This window comes from Neoarius graeffei, chromosome 12, assembly GCF_027579695.1.
Source record: "Neoarius graeffei isolate fNeoGra1 chromosome 12, fNeoGra1.pri, whole genome shotgun sequence".
Classification (NCBI taxonomy): domain Eukaryota; kingdom Metazoa; phylum Chordata; class Actinopteri; order Siluriformes; family Ariidae; genus Neoarius; species Neoarius graeffei.
In genome coordinates this window covers 19,959,249-19,986,825 of record NC_083580.1, presented here as the reverse complement: position 1 = coordinate 19,986,825, position 27,577 = coordinate 19,959,249, and the positions used below count along the sequence as shown (strand labels likewise).

Genomic DNA, 27,577 nt, shown 5'->3' with positions numbered 1-27,577 from the left:
ATTTGGTGTCATTTTGCCACTAGGGGGCGCCAAAATGAGCAAAAACGTGTTTTGGGTCATATCTCTTTACGGATTTAGAATTACATCTACATTTTGATGTTAGTGATGCTCTGGGATGTCCCTGTAAAGAACTTTGCCAGCCTGTCATCTCCGTATGAGAATCCGCCTTATGTCTTGGCCAAACTTTCGCGTGTTGACACAAAACTTGTCGTGTGGGCGTGCGGTCGCCTCTCTTGCCGGGTCGCCATGGCGGCGCACATGAGCAAGCACACTTTCGCATTTTCTCCAGAAATGCATTCTAGTTATTGTTATTACCTCCACCAAGGAGGTTATATGTTTTCGGTAGCGTTGGTTTGTTTGTTGGTTTGTCTGTTAGCAACATTACGGAAAAAGTTATGAACGGATTGCTCTGAAATTTTTTCCAGAGGTGTGACTGGGCACAAGTAACAATCCATTAAATTTTGGCGGTGATCCGGATCACCTTCTGGATCCCAGATTTTTTTTAAGGATTCTTGGCAGAGGTCTGCGCTCTCCGAGTGCTTTTCTAGTATTCCATGGAAAAAGTGGCCCATATGTATAATAATTTCCAGAAACATCATACCCTATGGTGTTATGTTTTATCCCCTACTTAGAACTTCTGTGAAGGATGAGTGAAATATTAGTCTATTTTATACACATGACTTCAGGATGGGCGGCACGGTGGTGTAGTGGTTAGCGCTGTCGCCTCACAGCAAGAAGGTCCGGGTTCGAGCCCCGTGGCCGGCGAGGGCCTTTCTGTGCGGAGTTTGCATGTTCTCCCCGTGGGTTTCCTCTGGGTGCTCTGGTTTCCCCCACAGTCCAAAGACATGCAGGTTAGGTTAACTGGTGACTCTAAATTGACCATAGGTGTGAATGTGAGTGTGAATGGTTGTCTGTGTCTATGTGTCAGCCCTGTGATGACCTGGCGACTTGTCCAGGGTGTACCCCGCCTTTCGCCCGTAGTCAGCTGGGATAGGCTCCAGCTTGCCTGCGACCCTGTAGAAGGATAAAGCGGCTAGAGATAATGAGATGAGACTTCAGGATGTGCCATCCAAACTCAAGTTGCTCTTGAATGAATGAACATTAAACCCAGTGTATAAGTGGATTGAAAATGTGTGGGGGAAATTGACAAAATCACCAGTGAATGAAATCTTTCTACCATCACACACAAACTGGGTGTTCAGATGTTTTCTGTGGTAAGACTCCATGAAAATAATGGCAAAGTCAGAGGCGCATTTTCATATTTATCTGCTATTTAATATATTTTCAGACCCTATTCCAAAATACCTATTGTTCTGGAATATTCCGTGCTCAATAACGACTTTGTGCACTGTATCAACTGAGTAACATTTCTCCATTCAGTTAATTTCTCTCTCTCTCTTTCATTTGAATAAACCTATTTTTCGTATGTCCAGTTTATCGCCCGCTGATTGGTCGAACTCGTTCAGCTACGTGTATCTGATTGGACATTGGTTCCTGTGCAGATTTCCCCTCCCCACCCCCCTCTGAGAATCTCCATGGTGAATGGACGATTATCTTGGCGGCGCGCGGTAAACGCTGATTGGTTGAAGCCATATAGGCGTCTCATCCTGATTCGCCGAATCTCGATGCCCGGTGTCCGGGTAAGATGGCGGCGGAAGAGCAGTGCTCGGCACCACCTCGATGGCAATCGATATCTTTAACGCACGTAGAGTATCCAGCTGGTGAGTTTAATTTTTGGTTCTTTGTTTTTTCCTAAAGTGATTCACATCGTCAAGCAGCACTTTGGCTTTGCTGGAAACGCTGTGGAAGGTTTTACAACTGAATGGACACGACTAAGGGATTGCTTGCCAAATAGTGATACCATAGCAAAGCGCGTAGTTCAGACGAGCTGGTTCCCCCCCCCTTTCGTTCTCCACTCATATTCCGACCAATCCGCCTCCTGCTTTGTGATTGGCTAAAATTCAGGGTCTGTGCGTAATCGTCGTATTTGCAGTTTGTTAGCTTTAGGAGGCGGGCTAACGCTAGCCAATCCTGTATCAGAAAGGCGTGGTTAAACGGAATACGGGTGAGAAAGAAAGTGAGGCTCGTAGGGAGTTTGACTGACTGACTCGAGCTGCCGAATTGTGCGGTCGGTGCGCGCATGCGCGTTTCTATCTATACTCTCCTTACTGTGTCTGGGACTCCCTTCCTTTAGCTGGCGTTAGACATTTAACTGTTTATAAACCCTAAACATAAAGTCACAAAACTCAAAACTATCGTTTCTGCAGTTTGTATTAATTATTTAAAAAAAAATTACTTTCTAGCTATCACGTTTAAGCAAAGCCGTTCAGAATACGACCAAGCTAGCTAGCCGGCTAACTTACCAAGTTTTTTTTTTTTCTTTTAAAATAAGTTATTAGCTTCTCTGCTAGGCTAGCTGTTTTTTTTTTAATGAACGTTATATTATTACTTAACCTGCTGTCATATTCAATGACATATATATTCAAAGCTAAGGTTGCTGCCTGTTTGCAGTTATTTTTGTTTGAAAAACATTTAAAAAACCAAGTCTGAGGTGTTTAAGCGGTTTAACAGTAGCTAGCTCACTAGCTGGTAGTAAACTAGTGTCCATTTGTTTTTGTTGTCCTTCTAATCCTCTCAAGATTCCTCATAAACCTGCCCTGATTAGTATTATTATTTTTCATTTGGAGTAATGAATGAAACTCTAACCTGCTGCACATTTTAATCTGTTTCCATCGTGCTTTGAGGTTTTTATGATCTTTCTGACACGTTTAATCTGTAATGGTTCTTATTTTGGACTCGACCTGAGGCAGGTGTGGCCAGACAGGCTCCATAGTACTTGGCAGTCTGGCACGATCAAGAAAGGCTCAAATAGTCTTGAGAGAAATGTTTTTCCCTTGATTTACACTACTACTCTTTAGTAGTGTAGTATAAGGACTTATCATGTAGCCACGAACACCTCTGGTGGTACCGTACTCTCTTTTGTTTGCATGCTGTTTAGTGGACTAGTGTGTACGGTTTCGGAAGGGAGCCAGACAGCAGGGTTCCCTCTCACGTGACGGCAGATAAACACTGGCGCGGGAATGCGAGCTCGTGGTGGTGGGCAGTGGAGTCTTTCTTGGTTCTCTTCAGTGCGTCGGAGTGAAAACAACATCCGAGAGGAGGCTGTAGTCGTCCCAATTATTATTGTAATTCTTAAGCCTATATTAAGACGGAGAGTAAAAATCCTCCCACTGAATATCATGGGACATGAAATGAGGACACCGAGCATGAGGATTTATTACTCAGTTAGTTTCTGCGGCGGCACGGTGGCATAGTGGTTAGCACTGTCGCCTCACGGGTTCTGGGTTTGAGTCCAGCGGCCGATGCAGGCCTTTCTGTGCGGAGTTTGCACGTTCTCCCTGTGTCTGCGTGGGTTTCCTGTACAGTCCAAAGATGTGCAGTTAGGTTAACTGGCTACTTTAAATTGCCCGTGTGTGTATGAGTGCACAGAAAGGAACTGGCCACTCTGCCGCTGCAATTCTGGTCAAGTCAACCAAACCTGGTTCACCTTAAGCCTGGATCGGGTTTGTCAGCGACGATGACGGCGAGTTTCTGTGCACTTTTTGTGTCTCTCTTTACTAAGTGCTTGTTATTTGTCACACCAAAATGATGGAGTTCTATACTAGACTATGAGAAGGTGTTGTATGGCCTAATGGTTCGAGAAGCAGCTTTGGGACCAAAAGGTTGCTGGTTCAATTCCCTGGACCAGTAGGAATGGCTGAAGGGACCTTGAGCAAGGCACCTTGTGTCATCTGATCCCAGCATTACGCACACAGGGCTTTTCCCCAGGGGACAAAAAAAAGTCAGTGGTGCTACTGATGTGGAGCCCAGCCCCTAAAGGCTGCCTGCTTGAGGGGGGTCTGGGGGCATGGTCCCCTGGAAAGTTTGAAATTGGAGATTTCGAATGATTCATTCTGGTGGCATCTAGGGCTGATTTAGGCACAATCTCATCTCATTATCTCTAGCCACTTTATCCTGTTCTACAGGGTCGCAGGCAAGCTGGAGCCTATCCCAGCTGACTACGGGCGAAAGGCAGGGTACACCCTGGACAAGTCGCCAGGTCATCACAGGGCTGACACATAAACACAGACAACCATTCACATTCACACCTACGGTCAATTTAGAGTCACCAGTTAACCTAACCTGCATGTCTTTGGACTGTGGAGGAAACCGGAGCACCCGGAGGAAACCCACACGGACACGGCGAGAACATGCAAGCTCCACACAGAAAGGCCCTCGCCGGCCACGGGGCTCGAACCCGGACCTTCTTGCTGTGAGGCGACAGCGCTAACCACTACACCACCATGCCGCCCCAGGCACAATTCAACATGTAAGGGCTGTACAATTCTTCCTTTCTATTTTGGGCAGTTATTCAAGGTTTCTGCGGAGTCTAAAATTTGATAATCCTAATTTAAGGCCTTAAAAAGTCTAAAATACGAGCATGTTTTGCATTGTAGGTCTTTTAAATGTAATTTTGTGAAGTCTTAAATCCTTACGTCCATTTACCCCATGCGCTTTTTTTTTTTTTTGTTAAATGCGTTGGTGATATTCATAATTAGCAGTGCTGGGCACATTACTTTGAAAAAGTAATTAGTTACAAGTACTAGTTACTTCTCCAAAAAAGTAATTGCGTTAGTAACTGCGTTACTTCACTAGAAAAGTAACTAGTTACCAGGAAAAGTATTTATTGCGTTACTTTTTTTTTTTTTTTTTTTGCTTACAGATAAACGAGGATAACTGTTCTTTTCTAGTGAAGTAACGCAGTTACTAACGCATTTACAGAACTTTGTTTCCAGGGCACAGTTTGCATTGGACATAAACATTATTGCCTTTGACTTCAACCAGCATGAAATTATGCCGGTGTTTCCAGTTCGAAAATGCGACTTTGCGGCTTGGTGCTGCCATTGTCTCTATCCCCATCTCTGTGTGCGCGTGTGTGTGCGTAGCGGGAAAACACAATCGACTCCACCCACCTAGAACATCTTAGCAAATCACGATTTGTTCTCTTGCATTCAAAGGGTGAATGGGAGAATGTAAAAGCCATATTGGTACATAATTATTATATATTGCGGTACCGTGTTGCCAATGCTCATGTTGTCAAGGCGCCCATATCAAATTGTAACGCATCACGTTACTTCCCGAGTAACAGTAACGGCGATACAAATATGGATTAAGTAACTAAGTAATTATTCCGTTACCCAAAATGTGGCTCCGTTAGTAACGCCGTTATACTCTAACGCCGTTATTCCCAGCACTGATAATTAGTCATATAGGCTAGGCCTACTTGGTATCAGTAGGCTACGCTGCAAGCTACAAATGAGACACAGTGGAATCCGGCGTCTAGCCCGGTTGGCATGGTGATGCACAGGGCATGGTACGCGCGCATTTAGACAGTAGAGCCTAAAAGAAGCGAGGGAGATTGTCACGGTTTGTAGCAAAATGGGCAAATGCAAGTTTAACGACTGCTGGCTTGAACGCAATGATTTCATAGACTGGTTAAAACGTGTACCAAACAATCCGTTTGAGGCGTACTGCACATTGTGCAAAAGAACACTCAAACTCCGCACCCTGGGCGTAAAGGCACCGGAATCGCACGCGAAAGCTGAGAAGCACCAGGCTGCCCATAAAAGTCTGCAACAATCGCATGCCATCACTCAATTTTGTTCACCGTTGTCAGGTCCAAGCACATCTCGAGACGGTGTATCAGCTAACTCCGTGCGAACTGTAACGCTACAACACACAAACCGTACGGAATCAAATGCCTCACCCTCAAGTGATTTGCGGGATGTCTTTGGCTCCACTGCAACTTAGTTCCTCATTAATGTAATGTAGGGATGGAATGTTCATGGGTGAATGATAAATTTTGTTATTTTGAAAGTAATTCAGGCTCTCCCAATTTTCTTTATTTTTTTGTGCGGCATAAGTCTTAAATTTAACCTGTTATGGTCTTAAAAAGTCTTAAATTGAACTTGTTCAAGCCTGCAGAAACCCTGGTTATTGAAACAGGATTATTTTCTCATGTTTGCCCTTTTCACTTCATTCTCAGTTATGCCTTCACAGTATTTGTTGGTCATATTGGTCGCAAGCTGCGTGAATTATGTGACCAATAAATAGTGTTAAGACATGACCGAAAATAGCAAAGAACATGAGAAAATAATCCTGTTTCAACAACTGTCCTAAATAGAAAGGAAGAACTGTACGGTTTGTGTTGGTGTAGTAGTAATATAAATAAAGGAAGAATTATACGAAAGAGAAAGATGGACCTTATGAGAGAAACTGACCTCTCCATAAAAATAATTATAGGGGTAAGAGCTGTTAAATGATCAGAGACTGGACTGGAAAAGGGGGGGGGGAGAAAAAAACCCAATAACAGTGAAGGGGAGCGCTGTCAGGAATGTGGGTCAAGTTGAGAAAATAAGAGGAGGTAATGAAAGGAGGAAGTCAGGAGATGCTTTTCTTGGGGCGAATTTGATCAGTTACGACGGTTTAACACACTAACCAAATACACACAATGCGAGTGGTAAGATGGCAGCCAGATGGCTTCACTCTGGCAAGCCTATGAGCTCTCCAGATTTTATATAGAGTTCAGTGATTTTTGACTGCATTGTCTTGTAACAGTGATGCTAGTAATGAGATGGATCGCAGTTACGAATACATATTTATTCCTTTCTTTGACCCTGCGTTAGGGATGTTAACCGATGACCGTTTGACCGGTGGTTGACCGAATCAACGTCAACTGGTTAATTATTTTTTTTTTTGGTTGTCGGGTTAAAAAAAAATCGTTTTGGAGCGGAGAACCTGGAATTCTGTGTTGTAAACGCTTGGGGTGTGCCATGCGGTGTAAGGACAACAGCTGACAAATCAGAAACACCCATTCAGTCATGTCCCGCCCTCCCGCCCCAGTTAAAGACAGCTGACAAATCAGAAACACCCATTCAGTCATGTCCCGCCCCAGCTGAACACAGCTGCCACTCGGCGAAAGAAAAAAGTGTAGACACAGGCTTTTTAGCTTACAAATTACTATTCTGTCTTTTTTATTATTATTATTATTATTATTATTATGGGCGGCACGGTGGTGTAGTGGTTAGCGCTGTTGCCTCACAGCAAGAAGGTCCTGGGTTCGAGCCCCGTGGCCGGCGAGGGCCTTTCTGTGTGGAGTTTGCATGTTCTCCCCGTGTCCGCGTGGGTTTCCTCCGGGTGCTCCGGTTTCCCCCACAGTCCAAAGACATGCAGGTTAGGTTAACTGGTGACTCTAAATTGACCGTAGGTGTGAATGTGAGTGTGAATGGTTGTCTGTGTCTATGTGTCAGCCCTGTGATGACCTGGCGACTTGTCCAGGGTGTACCCCGCCTTTCGCCCGTAGTCAGCTGGGATAGGCTCCAGCTCGCCTGCGACCCTGTAGAAGGATAAAGCGGCTAGAGATAATGAGATGAGATTATTATTATTATTATTATTATTATTATTATTATTATTATTAGAAGGCACATGGAGTTTAGTCCTGCCTTGGCCAGTGCATTCTGAAAGTATGTTTCGGTCTGTAGCCAACAATGCATCTTATTGCAGATCATATCTCTCCACACAAACTAAAGGTAAATACTGTTTTCTTCTCATACTTCCTGTTTCATGGACTGTAACGGCATTTGCTTGTGTAGTAATTTTAATACAGAATTTACTCTGATGAAATTATTCAGACACTCCAACGCCGCCCCCCCCCCGGTTAAAAAAAAATCGGATCTGCACGATTCAGCCATGAAAAAGGCGGCATCCGCCAAAAGGCGCACCGTTTGCATTCCTGTTTAAACTCATAGGTTAACCGACTTTAACCAGCTAATGAGGCTCGGTGGTCGGTCAAGATTTTTTTTTTTTTTAGTTTTCGCCATCCCTACCCTGCGTACCATGCATCAGAAACAATACCAGGACATTTATTATGGTTTGACTCTGCTGGGTGCCTGGTGGACAGCAGGGAACCAGCACTTTCACTTTACAGCATTACTGTAGAGTTACAATCGCATATTATCGGAAATAAGAACGAATCAATATCGATCTGTGGAAGATGCTCATAATTGCTGTTGAACTTTACAATAATTTACAAAACTGTACAAAGTTGTTGTTTTTTTTTTTTTTTTAAAATCAAGGCTGAATACTTTCTGCTTTGCCGCTGCCTTTTATTCAATCAAATTTGAGGCTTTTAATTTTATTTTTCAGCGCGACCGCAGTGCATGATGGGATGTATTGCTTGGTTAATGATCATCGGTTGTACACTACTTTTCGTGATGCATTGTGGGATACTTTGAGTGCACTATATAGGGTGTAATAATCCTTACTATTATTTTGGACAGCACTACAAAATGGCGTCCTCGCTATATAGCGAGTCGGGAGTGATTTCAGGTACAGGGCATGTGAACGTTTTTCTTTTTCTGAATGCGCAAGTGTGCGCTCAGCCCTCCGTGTAAGGTGACAAGTTTTGTTTTAGGTAATTTAAAAAAATATAATATTTGGCAGTGGGCACATCGGAAAGTGTCAAGTTTCTGTCAATATGTTTATCATGCTTGTATGATATTTAAAAAAAAAACTCTTGAAGATATCTTTCTCTCGATACATGACCTACTCATTCTAAACCCGTCGAGCTTCACCGGTGAAGCTCTCGACCCCGAAGTGCAACCAAATCTACTTGAACATAATGCCATGAAATAATAGATATGTGCCATAAAATAAAGATCTGTTACAAGTATTAGATCTATATTTATTCAACGTGTCCTGAAGTTACTTGACTGGGAATCTCAACCCACAAGAACCTTGCTTGTGTACTCGCACCCGGTAACCCGGAACCAACGCCTGCGCTCCACTTCCGGCCGGAAATGGCTGCTCCTCGTGGTTCTGCCTCTGTGGGTAATCCGTGGAATAAAATTGTCCACAGAAGTGTTTTTACAGTGGGTTTTTTTTTTTTTGACTGAATGTGCACGTCTTTTGTCTATAAGTAATACATGAAGCACGATTAATGTTATAAGCATTTCCAGTACCGGTACACTTTTAATGTTGAACAAATCTTATATTACTCCTCAAAATTTGAATGAGAAATTCAAAGGTATGTGGATCCCATGAACAATTTCGATATGTGCGCCGCCTGAGATGCAGACAGCCTTCCTCTCTGAAATTTGTGAGCCGTGTCCAAATCTGCATTGCACTTGGTACATTTTTAGAGAATTCTCTCATAAATGCACGCTGCAGTCTTGTTCAACTGTGTTCGAGTGGACTCGAACACACCGAACACATTTTCGTTTCCAGTGAATGGCATTTCTAGACCTAAAAAGATGGGGGGGGAAAAAAAAAACATTAAAATTTTGACCTGTTTGCACACATGCTGTTAAAATTTGAGGTCAATTGAACGAGAATTGTAGCCTAGTAAACTAGACCCACCCGCCTAGCGGCCAAAAATATTTTTGCCTACGAGTGGGTCTAGCCTCGCACCATATAAACAAAAACACCCCGGGCATCAAATCGTGCCCGCCAATCACAACGCAAGGTTTTTGTTTGGATTCTTTGGGCGGGCTTTTGCAGGAGTGACGACAAGGCTGCGCGACGCTGGAGAAAGCACAGCAGGAAGGATCGCTACGGCTAGTGAACAGCGCGCGTTTGACTCCGCTTTGGAATCAGTTTTAGAAGAATTAGACTTGGAGTTTTCGTTGAAACATGAGCAGGAAGAGGCTCTCCGCTCATTCCTTTTCAAGAAGGACGTTTTCGCTGTTTTGCCGACCGGCTATGGCAAAAGTCTGATCTACCAGCTGGCTCGGCTCGTAGCCAAAAGGATGGGGCTAGTTTGTGCAGTACGAAGAATTAATAAACAGCTTTGAAACATTACTTTTTGATTGTTTCTTATTTTCCCGTTATTTTAAATTTAAGGGAAATTATTTCACCAAACACCACTAAATAAAAACTCTCAAACAGTTTAAGCAAAACCTTGGAAAAAAATGTGTATGTGGTACAGACTCCAAACTTGTGGTCATTATCTCCAAACTTCTTAATATCTAGAACCTGTTTATTAATTAATACGCACTTTGAAAAATTATTTATTTCAAGGTCTCCCCCACTGCTTTCTGTCGCTCTGACTACGTCACAGTCACTGTTGCGCTGATTGGTCAGAGCGTTGGCCTATACGCACAGAGACGGTTTGAAAGACAGCGGTTTGTTCCTCCTACACCCTTCAGAAATGTCTACGGATCGAGGCCAGACTAAATATTCACATTTAGTCTGGCTTGCCAGGCTACGAGAATTGGCAAAGTTATTAGATTATGAAATATCAAATTTTTTGAAACACCCTGTATTATTGTACTTTTTTTTTTTTTTCCTCCCCCTCCTCTCTCCAAATGAACCAGATTTTCAAAGCAAAGGGATGCTCGTGGTCTTTACTGCAGAGTTTCTGGGGTATCTCCATTGCAAAATCTGTTATTGAACAATTCTCATGTTGGTTTTATTGACTTTTTTTTTTTTTTTTAAATGAACAGGTGATCTGGCAGGGCAGATCCTGGCATATGCCAGTCTGCTGCCGATGGCGATCCTGGTTGGCTTTGTCACGCTCATTGTCTTCAAGAGAGAGCTGCACACGGTGAGTCGTCTTCCCTCGGCCTTCTTAGACCATCGTGGAATCTCTCTCTCTCTCAAGCAAGAATACTCCAAGGTCAAGGAGTTTGCGGAAAAGAGACGCTTATTCAAATGGTAACAAAAGCCGAGTCAGTCTCCAGAGTGATCCTTTTAACAACCGAATTTCTCATTTTATTCTGTTCTAAAACATCCTAGTTCACAAGTATTTTGATATCAGTGTCATGAGCTGATGTTTCACATCAGACTTTGCCAGATTTCCACCAATATTTTCGATTGGACAGTACCTCTGTCATCACTCATGAGCTATCCACCAATATTTCCAAGCCATCAACAAAATAACACTGATTTAATTACATGTGCTTCAGGATGCTTGGCAAAAAAAACGTTTTTATCAAAAGCATTCCGGTTCACTTTAGTATAATTGTTCTTAATTTTATTATTTTAAAGCTGTACCGCCTTTCAGATTTTTAAAGTTTAGGTCATAAAAAGAATTTTCCCCTGACACCCATTTATTTTTGTTTAGTAGACCGAAAGCTACTGAATTTGAATCATGGACTTCCAATTTTATTAAGTTTAAAAAAAAAAAAAAAGGAAAAATTTAATGAATTTCAGGCCATGTGGCCCTAAATTCTCCGCTATTTTTTTCCTGCTTCACCACGACCCAATTCAAGATACTATGTCATGCATGATGTGGTGGGCTTTCCCCGTTCGCACAAGGCATTGTGGGATACAAATTTGAAACGGGAGCGGAAAATGGAGGTCGTGAGTGCGCGAATGAAACGTGAAAGACCAGAAAGCGAGAAGAAAAGACGTTATGTCGCGACCAAACTAATAAATACTGGCAGTCAGCGAGAACCTCTGCGCGATCAGCTGTTCATTTAGTGACAAAATGATGTCAAAGTAAAGCGGCGCGTGCGCACACGGACTTCCTCCGTCTGCTTGACCGCGCGAAGTGAGCGACTTCATGCACGTTGTTTGCTCGGAAATCCCTTCAAATTAAATAACTTCCCAGCCACAGAATGGCTTGTGGGTGGTTTTTTTTTTTTAGATATTACAGAAATAAACGCGTATCACAATGACCAAATTTCAGAGGGAACTAAATTTCGCCGATTTTATGAAATCAAAAGGCCGTCTAGCTTTAAGGCTTCAAACTTTTGCACTCAACTCTGTCCAGTTAAGTTTCCAGGTTGTTTCTGAGGTGCGTTTAAATCTGAGCAGGTATAGTATGTAGCCCATGAGCTCAGTACTCGAGTTTGTGTGTGTGTGTGTGTGTGTCCTCGACTAGATAATTTCTACTCAAGTCTTATATATTTATATTGTGTGTGAATTAGGGCTGGGTATCAGTCAATTTCCTAGATCGATTCGATTTCGATTCTTAGGGTTTTAAATTGATTAATCACAATTCGATTCAATCTGAATTAATTCAGTCTGCTCTTAAATATTGAAAATATCGCCATACAATACCTTGGTTTTATCAAGCTCTTCGTCCTTTGTCGTTTTAAATTTGAAATGATTCCACACGTCAGATTTCATTTGAGACGGCTTGCCGAGCGGTGTTTTCCCTGCCTCAGCCATGGCTCTGGCCTCAGCCGTTTTGTGTGCGTGCTTGAACGTCACAACGTACGGCTGAGGGAGGAAAATCACACAACATACGAGATTGCGTTGTGGAAAAAAAAAACCTCGATCTCATGTCCTGTGAATCGATAGTGCGAAATTTAAATGAAATCTATCCAAAATTGATTATTTATTTTTTACCCAGCCCTAGTGTGAATTTCTGTTTAAAACCTTTCTCTTGCAGATCTCGTTCTTTGGTGGTTTAGTGATGAATGAAGGGATAAACTGGTTGCTGAAGCACATCCTACAGGAGCCCCGCCCATGTGGAGGTAAGCCCCTCCCTACGCACACAAGCTCCAAGACTTTCTCGGTGTCCTTCGTAGATGGATGATTGAATTGTTGTCTGTTTGATACAATGTTGAATTTGTTCATTATTTGAAGCAGGTCAATATTTGACAAGATTAAATTTATGCATTTAGAACCATTTATATATTCATAAAAATCACACTAATGAATGCTTTCACTAGCCACTTGCTTCTCTAATGAGGAGGCTGAGCTGACAGGAAAACTGCATAAACTCAAATAACCACTCTTTACAACCGTGCTGAGCAGAAAAGCATCTCGGAAAGCACTACATGCCAGACTTTTAGGAGGATGGGCTGCTACAGCAGGAAAAGGCTATAGGTGGGTCGCGTCTGACGTCTCATCCACCTCATTAGATACACGAGACGTGAAGTGGTGGTCCGTTAAGCTCACTCTTCACAAAGCATTAGTATCATCAGGGCGCCTTGCTAGTCGTTAAAATTCCCTACGCTTGCGTCGTTTTGCGCTGTTTGAATCAAACGGTTAAACTGAAGTTTCTTCCGGGGTCCCTGTGAAGTGATAAAGGGTGAAGGATTTTACCCAAAGCCAATGAGAGAGGTGACTCTTGAACCTTTCGCTGCGCTGGAAGGGAGCCGAGTCGAAAAACACTCGAGTTTGCAGTGATCGCTTGGCGAAAGGCTTGCAAATTCCTCCAATTTATTTCGTTTGGATTCGCAAGTCGCTTTTCTCATCGTTTTCTGTTATTTCGTGATGTTTTGATGTTCAAGAGGCGCTCAAGTCCTCAGATGTGTTTTTGTTTACCGTTTGATCGTGGTCGCCATGTTGCAAACTAATGCATACGTTTTCACTTTTATTTATCAGGATGTCCTAGCAGTCTTTACAAGGACGATGTAGATTGGGCTCCTACACTGAACTAGAGAGATAAGAAAATCGAGGCGATCCACGGAAAAACAAAAGCAGAGCTCATGAGTTAACCGCACGAAACCGCTTCCCCAGCCATGCAGTTACAGTGAGCCATAATAACTTCTCCGTCCTGTTTCGACAATCCCCAGGTCTTTTAAAGGGGTTTCTGTGCATCTTCTACAGCTGGAAGAGAAGAGCGGGGAGGATTGAGAATCGTGTGGCTGTGGTTTGTTTACACCTGGTACTAAAACTTGTAGCGTCCTAGCAATCATCGCAAAGACGCGTACAAAAAGCCCAGAAAGTCCTACTAACCCGGGCAAAAACGATACAGGATTTTATATAAAAAGTTGTAGTCCTCCATGCTCTTCCAGGTTTTCATCCGTTTGTCCGTGTAGAACGATGTCTGCAGCACCAGGTAGTTTGAGATGTCCGGGAACTCAACGGATGGATAATTTTCCAACTCGTAAGAAAAATCTTTCTTTACTAGCATGTAAGGTCCTATCCCATTGCAAACTTTCTGAAGGTATCTTGACCGTGCATTGGCCTCGAAACTGTGAGAATAGTCGGAGACGGTTTCACTAGCTCTTCGCGTAACGGCAGCCAAATTAGTTTGCCTGACCACTGGAAGTAAACTCTCAAGTGAAAGTCACATGACCGAATACAACCTAGCTCACGGTTCACTCCTGTGAGCCAAGAACAGGAATCTGAGGCTGCGGTGGACATGGGGTTACTTCAAGGCCCATTATGAGAGTTGGCATCTTGTGCTCCTGGGCTCCCCCTACAGTTTGAGTGTAATTCACTTTTACGCCACTGTCCTAACAAGTCTGGCTTTGAGCTCCACTTGTGGACACCATTTGTTTACGAGCTGAAGGATACAGAACTAGGGATGGCGAAAATTAAAACTTGACCGACCACCGAGCCTCATTAGCCGGTTAAAGTCGGTTAACCTATGAGTTTAAAATTCTAGAATTGGAATTATTATGGCCCTTTTCCACTACCCTTTTTCAACTCACTTCAGCCCGACACGGCTCGCGTTTCGACTACCTCCGAGCAGCATGACTCAGCTCGCTTCAGCCCTACTCAGCACCCAAAACTCGCACGGTTTTGGAGTGGGGCTGAAGCGAGCTGAGCTGAGTGAGGCTGGGGACGTGAGCAGACACTCCCCTGTGCACTGATTGGTGAGGAGGAGTGTCCTCACATGCCCACACACGCCCCGCAAGCACGCTGGGATCTGTAAACACCGTAAACCCGGAAGAAGAATAATTACTAGAATTTCTGAAGCCTTATGCGCCTCGCCTCATCTATACGCTCTTGCCAGTATCTGTTGGCGTTGTCGGTGACAACAAGCCACAGCACCAAGACCAGCAACACTAACGACTCCATGTTTATTGTTTACTATCCAGGTCGTGAGACTACCGCTTAAAAGGCCACTGATGTCACTGTTTGCGCCGCCTAACGACATCACGTGACGTCCACCCACTTTTGCTAACTCCACCCAATGTGTCCACCCACTTCCAGCCAGCACGGTTCAGCGCGGTTGTAGTCGAAATGCAACTCCAACAGCCGCACTCAGCCCAACTCAGCACGGCACGGCTCAGCCCAACTCAGCCGCGTTGGTAGTGGAAAAGCGGCATTAGAATCTATTCTAAATCTAACCGCGAGCATCCGCACATTCAGTCCCAATCGCTGCCCTCCACTCACATTACCTTTTCTACAGCGCGAAACATTTAGTCAAACGCGGCACTGATGTCGAGGGGTTTGTATTGGAGCGGAGAACAAATGGCTCCAGCTTACAGTTTCAGTTGGCCATGATGGCGTTGAAAATGGTCAAGTGCTAGAAGAAGTACATAACGTTCAGTGATGGGAATAACGGCATTAAAATAAAGGCTGTTATAACGCCGGGTAATCTAATTAATTAGCTACAATCGTTATAACGCCATTACCAATATCAACACGCCATTACTGCATGGTATTGAAGTTGCTCTGAAGCCGTCACCGACTTGGCTCACAGACATAAAAGCTGCGTTTGTCGCTCCCTGTCCAGACACCGCCGTCATTTCATTCTCTCCCCTTCTCTCCAAAAGTCGGCATCTGCGCCTTTAGTTTGTGTGGAGAGATGTGATCTGCAATAACATGCATTGTTGGCTACAGACCGAAACATACTTTCAGAATGCACTGGCCAAGGCAGGACTAAACTCCATGTGCCTTCTAATAATAATTAAAAAAAAAAAAAAAACAGAATAGTAATTTGTAAGCTAAAAAGCCTGTGTCTACACTTTTCTTTCGCCGAGTGGCAGCTGTCTTCAACTGGGGCGGGAGGGCGGGACATGACTGAGTGGGTGTTTCTGATTTGTTCAGCTGTTGTCCTTACACCGCATGGCATGCCCCAAGCGTTTACAACACAGAATTCCAGGTTCTCCGCTCCAAAATCGGCAGCTTTAAAACGATTTTTTTTTTTTAACCGACAACCAAAAAAAAATTAACTGGTTGACGTTGATTCGGTCAACCACCGGTCAAACGGTCATCGGTTAACATCCCTATACAGAACCAGGACAAGCCAAAGAACCATAGAAGAATAATATAGGATTTTACACAAATATAACTGAAGTTTTATTTATTGTGACAAAGATGAATGCTGGCATAACAAAGAACGACAAAGTTTTAGTTTTACTGAAATCCCGTGTTTTGCGTTTTCAGACATTGTTTGCCAAGTGTTTGAATGTGGAGCATGTGTGTAATTGAAGGAAATGTTGTTGGCAACTTGATGCAGGCGCCAGTAGTGTTGTCGAGTCCCTAAACCTCGAGTCCCCGGTGTTCAAGTCCAAGCCATTAAAGAAAACTTCGAGTCTGAGAGCAAGACTCCAACCGCACCACTTCACGGTGGCTGTTGCTGCCTTTTATGTGAAACTGTCTCTGCTACTGTGTTGGACTAACGTTACTGCTTGACTGCCCCATTTTAATTAATAGGCTACAGATAAAAGGTTTGTTCATTGCTCAGCAAACCCCGCTGCCAACAGGGCAAATAAGATGAGAGAGGGTTAACACTAGCTAGTTCATCGGTCAGCAAGCCCCGCTATCAACAAAGCAATGAACATAGCGTGTCACTTCCTTCTCTGGATGTAGTCTTGCCACATGACTATTGAAGTTCGAGGTTGTCCCCGTCATCTCCTCGATAGTTCTTCTACATATGGAACACATAGCAGTGCACACCCCCGCCTGGCGTTCTCTCCAGGCATTTTAGCACCATTAATGTTAGTTTGTTCCTGAACATGACATGAACAGGTGAATGTGCATTCTCTTGCACAAAATTGGTATAAAAATTAATGTAGATGGTACGAGTGTCTTCACCGTTACTCTATAGAGTAACGGTAAAGACATCTCATGGCATTTTTGGGTCACTGAGCGCAGGGGAAAACAAAAAACAAATTATGCATTTATTATCCCATCATGACTTGCTACTTGGCTAACTAAACTTTCAACATGCATCATCTTTTATCAGTTGCGGGTAATGACAAAGACAGTTAATTTCCCTGACATCTCGAAATTTCATATTTACCTTATAAATATCTTTAGGTTCCAACATTCATGCACCACACTGCAAAAACCCGGCTTACAAAAACAAGAAAAAAAAGTAATGAAATTAGGAATATTTTACTTAAAATAAGCAAAATTATCTGCCAACAGAACAAGAAAATTTGACTTGGCAAGATTTTTAAAAACAAGTAAATATATCTAGCTCTAGAAACCCCACAGATGTCTTAAAACTCGTGTATTTATACTAAAAACAAGTAAAGTTGTACTACTCATTTTAACATGCTAGATACTTTGTCCCCCAACCAACAGTTTGACTATTTCATCTGGGCATATTGGTGTGCTCTGTTTAAGTGTTTATACCAACTGAGACCGCCAAATAAATCAAAACAACAAACCAATCCATTTTGTAGCCTATTTTTGTTGCCACGGCACGGTGGTGTAGTGGTTAGCGCTGTCGCCTCACAGCAAGAAGGTCCTGGGTTCGAGCCCCGTGGCCGGCGAGGGCCTTTCTGTGCGGAGTTTGCATGTTCTCCCCGTGTCCGTGTGGGTTTCCTCCGGGTGCTCCGGTTTCCCCCACAGTCCAAAGACATGCAGGTTAGGTTAACTGGTGACTCTAAATTGACCGTAGGTGTGAATGTGAGTGTGAATGGTTGTCTGTGTCTATGTGTCAGCCCTGTGATGACCTGGCGACTTGTCCAGGGTGTACCCCGCCTTTCGCCCGTAGTCAGCTGGGATAGGCTCCAGCTTGCCTGCGACCCTGTTGAAGGATAAAGCGGCTAGAGATAATGAGATGAGATTTTTGTTGCCAGATTGACAATACAACAATTCATTTAATTTAGTTATCTGTTTTGTGTTAAGAGATTAAAAGAAAGGATAAGATGCTTGAAATAAGAAATTCTGACTTTGACAAACTTGTCATGGTTAATATAACACCGATGAAATTATGGTAATTCTCATTTTAAGACAGAACTTGCTCATAACCAGTAATAAAATCTCAATAACAAGTTATAATACCTTATTAAGATAATTGAGGGAAAAATGCTTAAAGTAAGTGAAATACTCTTACACAAAACCTGCCTGGAAAGGAGAATTATCTTGGCAGACAAATAACAAGCGTATTTTGTCTTTATTTAAGATATTTAAGCTTGGTTAGATTTTACTTTTTGCAGTGCAGTGGGTGGGTCCCCCCCCCCCCCCCCCCCCCCCAAAAAAAAGGCTACTCAACATCCTGTGATTTTCACATTTGGGTAACGGTAAAGACATCAAGAAAGTACACATTCTTATGCACGTATTTGAGACTATACACCAAAAACCACTGAAGCAAACATGATATCTTCCACAATAAGAAGTGAAGGTATAGAGGTAATATTTCAGAAAGAAAAGTGAAGAGAGAGAATTTCATTTTCATTCAAATTTCACTGACATTTAGACACATGGTGGTAATGACATTTTGGTATATTTGGGCTCAATAAAATTTTTGCAAATGCAGACAACTTGTTGTGGGTGTGGTGGCTTTTTTTTTTTTTTAAATAAATGGCAACGATTAATGGCTTTAGAGCAAAACCAAACTTCATGTTTAAAACTGAAGTCGTCACATTTTCTGAGAATGGCCCATGCATCATATACTATACAGCGTTCTGTGCTGCTGTTTCAGGAGGCCACAGCACAGTAACCACAGAGTACGGCATGCCATCCAGCCACTCACAGTTCATCTGGTTCTTTGTCATTTACTTTTTCCTCTTTCTTTATTTAAGGTAGGTCACTCTCAAGGTCAGTATAATACTGTTTGAATTTAATAAGACACAAAATGGACCCAATGTAACACAAAATGGATAAAGGTCCACTGGGTTGCTCCATTTTATCTTTTTCCTAGTATTTGATTTAATCTATGCAGTAATTTCGTACCATCACAGATGCTTTATGAAGAAAATGAAAATTGCATTAAAGTTAATAGATGCAGACAATATTCACAAAAAATGAACATTTTTAGATTTTTTTTTTTTTCCCCCATTTTTCCCCCCCAACAGAATGCATCAGACAAACAACGCCAGATGTGTGGAGTTGTTATGGAGACATGTGCTGTCAATCATCCTACTGGGTGTGGCATTGTCCGTGTCATACAGCAGGTCAGGTTTGTTTGGTTTTTGTTGGAATACTTGTTGAAATATTGTATTCAAGGTGTTTATCGTTTTGTTTGTGTTTAGAGTTTACCTTCTCTACCACACCTGGAGTCAGGTGATATATGGAGGCGTGGCTGGAATGGTGGTCGGCGTGGTCTGGTTTTTCATAACGCAGGAAGTGTTGACGCCGATTTTCCCCAAGATAGCAGCCTGGTAATATATGCACGTGTACTTGAATCAGTTCCAAGACAATTCCTCAACTTGTTCAAACTGATTATTATTATTATTATTATTTTTTTTTTAATAAAATGGTCAGTGTATACGGCACAGACTTTGTCATGTTTAGAGGGATTGATCAGAAAGGTTGCCATTTTTTTGGGGGGGTCATGACGTGTGTGTGTGTGTGTGTGTGTTTTGGCCCCATGTGTCCACTATTGAAGATGTAGGGAGCATTTTTATATTGAAAGCGTGATTTTTAGTTTTGAGTTAAGGATCCTTATAAAATTCTATAGTTACAAGCACTAATTGATTTTCATCCCATGGTTTCTTGGATCCGATTGGTCAGAAGATGTTGTTGAATTTTCTGTGTACTGCCGTGATAACACGGCAAATTACAGGGTTATAGAAACGCGCTCACTCTAACATGTTTTCACTTTTATCATTATTAACTATTCAATGAAGGGAAAGTGAATATCTGTGATTATACATACAGGACACTTTCGATGGAATAAAACCATGTGTTCTATTCCCTTCTCACAGGTTTCATTCATTTGGTTTGATAGCATGTGATATTGTTAGGATATCGCTCATCCTACATGCATTGCGTCACTCTACCCAATGGAGAATAAGTGTTGAATATGGTTTACGATATTGCATGGACGTCAAGACATGTCATACATCGGAGCTGATGCGGATATTCAATGAGAATTTTCTGCTGCATGTGCGCAGAAGGGGTTTGTGTTTGCTGAGAAAGACATGCTGAACACCTGAAAGGCCACCAAAAGGTCATGATATATTCGCGCGTATTTGCAAGAGAAAAACATACCAATGGACCTCGAAAAACTGGAAAATGCACACACTGGAGATGTAAAGCTTGCGTGCTAGCTAGCGACTGTGACAATTTGTCAATGAACATGGCCACCAGGTTTGCTTCGTTAAATACAGAAGATTTTGAAAGAGAAAGATGCGTTGAACACCTGAAAGCAATGTCTGAATATTAATAATAGTAATGGCTTTTTTTCATGGTATATCAGATGTATTCCATTCAGCTAGCATGATATTGAACGAGTTGGAGACGAGTAGCTGAATGGAATACAGTGGGGCAAAAAAGTATTTAGTCAGCCACCAATTGTGCAAGTTCTCCCACTTAAAAAGATGAGAGGCCTGTAATTTTCATCATAGGTACACTTCAACTATGAGAGACAGAATGGGGGGAAAGAATCCAGGAAATCACCTTGTAGGATTTTTAATGAATTAATTGGTAAATTCCTCGGTAAAATAAGTATTTGTTCACCTACAAACAAACAAGATTTCTGGCTCTCACAGACCTGTAACTACTTTAAGAGGCTCCTCTGTCCTCCACTCGTTACCTGTATTAATGGCACCTGTTTGAACTCGTCAGTATAAAAGACACCTGTCCACAACCTCAAACAGTCAAACTCCAAATTCCACTATGGCCAAGACCAAAGAGCTGTCAAAGGACACCAGAAACAAAATTGTAGACCTGCACCAGGCTGGGAAGACTGAATCTGCAATAGGTAAGCAGCTTGGTGTGAAGAAATCAACTGTGGGAGCAATTATTAGAAAATGGAAGACATACAAGACCACTGATAACCTCCCTCGATCTGGGGCTCCACGCAAGATCTCACCCCGTGGGGTCAAAATGATCACAAGAACGGTGAGCAAAAATCCCAGAACCACACGGGGGGACCTAGTGAATGACCTGCAGAGAGCTGGGACCAAAGTAACAAAGGCTACCATCAGTAACACACTACGCCGCCAGGGACTCAAATCCTGCAGTGCCAGACGTGTCCCCCTGCTTAAGCCAGTACATGTCCAGGCCCGTCTGAAGTTTGCTAGAGAGCATTTGGATGATCCAGAAGAGGACCGGGAGAATGTCATATGGTCAGATGAAACCAAAATAGAACTTTTTGGTAAAAACTCAACTTGTCCTGTTTGGAAGAGAAAGAATGCTGAGTTGCATCCAAAGACACCATACCTACTGTGAAGCATGGGGGTGGAAACATCATGGTTTGGGGCTGTTTTTCTGCAAATGGACCAGGACGACTGATCCGTGTAAAGGAAAGAATGAATGTGGCCATGTATCGTGAGATTTTGAGTGAAAACCTCCTTCCATCAGCAAGGGCATTGAAGATGAAACGTGGCTGGGTCTTTCAGCATGACAATGATCCCAAACACACCGCCCGGGCAACGAAGGCGTGGCTTCATAAGAAGCATTTCAAGGTCCTGGAGTGGCCTAGCCAGTCTCCAGATCTCAACCCCATAGAAAACCTTTGGAGGGAGTTGAAAGTCCATGTTGCCCAGCGACAGCCCCAAAACATCACTGCTCTAGAGGAGATCTGCATGGAGGAATGGGCCAAAATACCAGCAAGAGTGTGAAAACCTTGTGAAGACTTACAGAAAACGTTTGACCTCTGTCATTGCCAACAAAGGATATATAACAAAGTATTGAGATGAACTTTTGTTATTGACCAAATACTTATTTTCCACCATAATTTGCAAATAAATTCTTTAAAAATCAGACAATGTGATTTTCTGGATTTTTTTTTTTTTTTTTCTTTTCTCATTTTGTCTTAGTTGAAGTGTACCTATGATGAAGATTACAGGCCTCTCTCATCTTTTTAAGTGGGAGAACTTGCACAATTGGTGACTGACTAAATACTTTTTTTACCCCCCTGTATATCTGATAGACCATGAAAAAAAAGCCATTATTGTACATAGATATTCGATGGAACGATTATAGATCTTACAAAAAGTTAAGAACGGGGGGTGACCTTACCAATGTCGAATGCTGATTCTGATCGAATGTAACTCACTGTTCTGTCAATCCTGTGTACAAAGTCAAAGTTCTAACAAGAAAAATGGTACAAGTCCAGAAAGCCTGAACCACAACCCAACTTGTATACAAACTATATCCAGGTTGGCATTTCAAGTTCAGTTACTTTTGGCCGTAGTTCATCGTTACATTGCAGTTGTTCAAAACAAAAGGGCTTTGCTGAGTGAAGTCCAAGAGTGACGTCCTCTTGTAAAAGTCTCCGTCACTTTTCCTCACCTCTGTAGAACTTGGACAATATTTCTGCTATTGCTCTCTTTTTTTTTTTTTTTTTTTTCCCAGTTTTTCGATGTCTGCTCATGTGTATTTACAAGAGAAAAATATCCAGTGGAGTTTTGGTGGTCTTTCAGGTGTTCAGCACGTCCTTCTCTTTAAATCTTTTTGGTTTTGAATGAAGCAAACCTCGCGCTTATGTTTATGTACGAACCGTCAGTCACTCGCTAGCATGGAAGTTTTACATCTCCGACATGTCTCTTTTCCAGTTTTTCAATGTCTGTTGGTCTTTTTTCTTTTGTCAATATGCGTAAAGAATGTATAATGAAGTTTTGGTAGCCTTTTGGGTGTTCAGCGAGTCTTTTTAGTGTCAGTTTTCCGTTTGTTTATTTAGCGCTTAAACCGAGCACTGGATTAGCCTCGAGTCACTTGAGGTGATTATCCGAGTCGTCAATGAGTAGTCTGACTATCTCGTCCAATCGGTGCATGCAGTTTTTCTGTAATCACCTCAGTGTTTTTATACTAATTACTTTGTATAGTGTTCACTCAACAATATTAAATAGATTATTTATTAAAGAATGCACCATTCTTTAATAAATAAGTAATGGTTAGTGCTGGTAAATTGAGGTACAGTTGTGTTCACAATTATTCAACCCCCACTGAAATTAAGTGTTTTGGCCAGTTTGACATTGATTTTGATCATTTCAGTCATCTTATTTACAATTAAATCAAAGAGGCACTTGTAAATTAGACAAATATAACATTTATAATAAAATGACCACAAATGTCTTTTCTGTGCTCACATCATTATCAGTTTTATTCAACCCCCAAGTGACATTCATACTTAGTACAACATCCTTTTCCAGTTATAACATCTTTCAAGCGTGAAGCATAGCTTGACACAAGTGTCTTGCAGCGACCAACGGGTATCTTAGCCCATTCTTCATGGGCAAAAGCCTCCAGTTCAGTCACATTCTTAGGCTTGCGCGCTGCAACTGCCTTCTTTAGGTCCCACCAGAGGTTCTCAATCGGATTTAAGTCTGGTGACTGCGATGGCCACTCCAGAATGTTCCAGCCCTTCATCTTCAACCATGCTGTAGTGGACTTGGATGTGTGCTTAGGATCATTGTCCTGTTGAAAGGTCCAACGTCTCCCAAGCCGCAGGTTTGTGACAGACTCCATCACGTTTTCTTCCAAGATTTCCTGGTACTGAAGAGAGTTCATGGTACCCTGCACACGATGAAGCTTCCCTGTACCATTAGAAGCAAAACAGCCCCAAAACATAATTGACCCCCCGCCATGCTTCACAGTAGGCAAGGTGTTCTTTTCTTCATAGGCCTGGTTCTTCCTCCTCCAAACATAGCGCTGATCCATGGGCCCAAACAGTTCTGATTTAGTTTCATCAGTCCACAGAACACTTTCCCAAAACTTTTGTGGCTTGTCCACATGACTTTTGGCATACTGCAGTCGACTTTTCTTATTCTTTGGAGTCAGCAAGGGGGTGCGCCTGGGAGTTCTGGCATAGAGGCCGTCATTACGCAGTGTGCGCCTTATTGTCTGTGCTGAAACCTCAATGCCCACATCTGACAAATCTTTTTTCAGTTCCTCACCAGTCACACGGGGATTTTTTTTATCCACCTGGCGCTTCAGGTAGCGCACAGCAGTCGCTGTCAGGATCTTCTTTCTGCCACGACCAGGTAGCGTTTCCACTGTGCCCTTTGCCTTGAGTTTACAGATGATGCTTCCGATAGTATCTCTTGGAATGTTTAACATTTTGGAAATCTTATATCCATTGCCATTCTTGTGAAGAGAAATAACCTCTTGTCTTCTGGGACCATTCTCTTGCCTTCATGTTTGTCAACACACCAGTAAATGTCTAGAAGGAGCTGAGTATCACAGTCCTTTTAAATCTGCCTAATTGGTGCTTATGCTTGATTGATGCTCGTTGACATCCACAGGTGTTTTCAATACCTGATGGAAAACACTTGAATGAACCTCTGTTCTTAAGAGTGGTAGTCTTGGGCCCTGTCCACACGGCAACGGATTCAGGTGACTCCGATACAATTGCTTATCGTTTAGGCCTGGCGTCCACACGGCACCAGCGTTTTGGGTGCCCGAAACGCAGTCTTTTTGAGAACGGGTTCCAGAGTGGAAAGATCTGGCAACATTGCCGTTGTGAAGTCGTCTGGATGAGTAGAACGGATTTGTTTACGATGACGTCACAACCACATGACTGAGTGCTTCACGCCGGGTAGAAGTGTAACGAACTCGATGCGAGTTGTCAACAAATCCTATAACTTGGTTCATGAAACGCGCTTACAAAATATTTTCACTGTGAATATTTGTGTAATGGTGCAGAGAGCGAGAGAGAGAGAGACTCTGCCCTTAGGGCAGAGTCAATCCCGCCAGCAAAAATAGGGAAAAAAAAGGCGCGATCTCACCTCTTCAGATGTTGGTTTAAGTCCTACAATACATTCCTCAAAAAGGGCGTAGAAGAGCAAATTAATCCATCAACGTGTAGCATTCAATTTATTCCGGACCATTAAAGACGCCGCCTTCCGCTTAGAATCATGAGTCATCCTCGCCGCCATATTGGATAGGTCAAAGCGGAGAATAAAGATTAGCTGCGTTTAACTGTACCAACAGGTTTGCCGTCCAAACGAGATCACATGGGATTACCTTTCACAGGTGAGACTGGAAAAATGCTTTTCATTGTATTTGGTCATTATAATGTAATTTTACGAACAGATTTTCCTGACTTTGTGGCTAATATGAAGTCTCGCGCACAAGTTTATGCGCATGCATCCTTACTTTTATTGTTCTGGTGTCTCTGAAGTGACCATCTTACAGCGCCCCTAGAGGTGTGGCATGTGTATTGCATCGTTTTCAGCAAGTGTTGCGTTGCCATATGGACCTGATATTTTACTGATCGTTGCCCATTTGGACGCGATATATTTTTAAATAACATCTCGTTGCCGTTGTGTGGATGTAGCCTTAAAGGGGTTGAATAATTGTCAATGAAGAAATCACAAAAAGGCCATTTAATACTTTATTACAAAAGCAATTGATGTCATTTTAGTTGCATTTGGTTCTTTAACAAGTCCTTGTAAGATGTCATTATGAACACAATTACAAATGTACACTGAATTCCCTAAAACCCTTTATAGCATTGGGGGTTGAATAATTTTGAACACAACTGTATAAAATGAATAAAACTTTTGGGAGTGTGCCAAGATTGGCAAATAACCAGTGTGATTTTAGTTTAAGCTAAATCTTTTGATTTATACCTCGTGATGGGGCTGAATTTGAAGTTGAATTCCTTGGCTCTCTCTCTCTCTCTCTCTCTCTCTCTCTCTCAGGCCCATATCGGAGTTTTTTCTAGTGAGGGATACGAGTCTCATTCCCAATATTCTGTGGTTTGAGTACACGGTCACCAGATCTGAAGCCAGGTAACATTTCATGTAATCATTCTAATCATCCCCCCTGTAAAAGTACAGACCCCTTTTTTTTTTTTTTTTTTTTTTTTTTTTTTTTTAAATTTCTTGCAAATCTATAATTTCTCTATCCTGAAGTCTGCTGACCTTTGACCCCCAATGTTCCTTTGTGCAGAAACAGACAACGAAAGCTGGGAACAAAACTCCAGTGATCCGCACTCTCTGCTGGTTCAAACTGACAAAAAGGACCACAAAAATACACATGCGCGCGCACACTCGCACTCACTCTCTCTCACTCATACAGACATACCCACAACACACACACTCCTACATTCGAACACACTGGAGCTCAAATGTCTGGACTGTCCGGGTTGAGTCTTTCTGTTTTCAGGCGGACCAAAACTGAGAGTTCAGTTGAGAGGTCAAAGGGGCGGGGCCTATGTAGGGGCTCAACCCTCTCCCCTCGTCATCTCTTTCTGATGCATGCTGACCGTGCAAGAGGTGAAGCTATTTAACAAGAAACGTTTTCTTATTAACCATTAACGCACGAGGGTACCTGGTTTAAAATGGGAGAGAGAAGATTCTTTAGTGACGTATTGCTGATTTTTGTTACAGCATGACGTTTTTCTTTTAGAAACTGTATAAGGGGGAAGCTATTCAAGTGGGGATTTGTAGCAGAAAAGTAAAAGTAAAAAGGGGGGGGTTCTCTTCTCTCTCCCCTTCTTGTTCTCCCCTCCCCGCCACTATTCTTATAGTTTGGAAACAGGTTTCCATGCTCTGGTAATATATATGTATTATAAAGTAAAATAATTTGCACTTTGTGAATCAGAATGGAAAAAGCAACATTTTATTATCTTTAACACTATTTGCATCACAGTACCGGTAACTGAATTTTAATTTCCTCCCTACTTTCCCTTCATGAAAAGGCAACATTCCTAAACATCATGACCTTGTATTGATCTAATGGACTTCCCATACAGATCATTTATCAAAATAATTAGTCCAGTTGCACACCAAGACCTTTTATTGGTCCATTTTTGATGATTTTGGTTGCAGTTTGCATACCCCCTTTTTCCTCCCCTTTCTCTCCCAGAAGCGTTTTGTTTTCTCCACCTTTAAAACAGTCGAGTTTCCAAGTTCTGGGACCGAGATCTGCTCCGTCTTTTTCCACCCCGTATGTTTAAAAGGTACTTTTATTGTCGTCGTTGGGAATTTCCCCACCAAATGTAATCTTAATAAAAGTTTACCTGACCATTTAGCAGCTTTGTTTCACTCCAGGAAAGCTAAAGTGCATAACTTGACAACTATAATCCTCATACATACTTGAGCAGGTACACTGTGAGAGCCTGGGCAGGGACACATTCAATGGTTTACACTGCAATATGTTCAGATGCTGTTTTAAATAGAGATCTGTCTTTTAGAAGAAGACCCTTGGAGTATATTTTAGCTGTACAGTATGAACGATCTTTAAGAGAATAGTGTGAAAAGTAAACTCCGACTCGGAGCTTGGAGGACTGGATCAAAAGTGTATTCTAGAGTGTGGATTTGGGGCATCGAAAAAATGACACGATTCAAAAATGAATTTCTCCAAATGGGGTAAATGATGCTATATTTGGGGAGAATTAAGTTATTCCACGAAATCAAGTCATACATGAGCTGATGGGCGTGTACGACGAGATTGAGTGGAATAACTTTTTTTTTTTATTCTATCCACGTTCACTGGATTTTGAGAAGAGCAACTTTTTTTTTTTGCAAATTCAATAAATAAGAACTAATATACAAAA

The 27,577-nt window shown here is 42.3% G+C and overlaps 1 protein-coding gene across 1 annotated transcript; it reads left to right on the top strand.

The window, feature by feature from the left end:
* Nucleotides 1-1,635: 1,635 nt before the first annotated feature.
* On the top strand, nt 1,636-27,577 carry dolpp1 (dolichyldiphosphatase 1). The gene is made up of 8 exons (XM_060935630.1): nt 1,636-1,721; nt 10,542-10,642; nt 12,437-12,521; nt 18,608-18,707; nt 18,981-19,079; nt 19,158-19,286; nt 25,719-25,808; nt 25,969-27,577. The coding sequence occupies exons 1-8, from the start codon at nt 1,646-1,648 to the stop codon at nt 26,003-26,005; spliced, it is 717 nt and encodes a 238-aa protein (XP_060791613.1). The 5' UTR covers nt 1,636-1,645; the 3' UTR covers nt 26,006-27,577.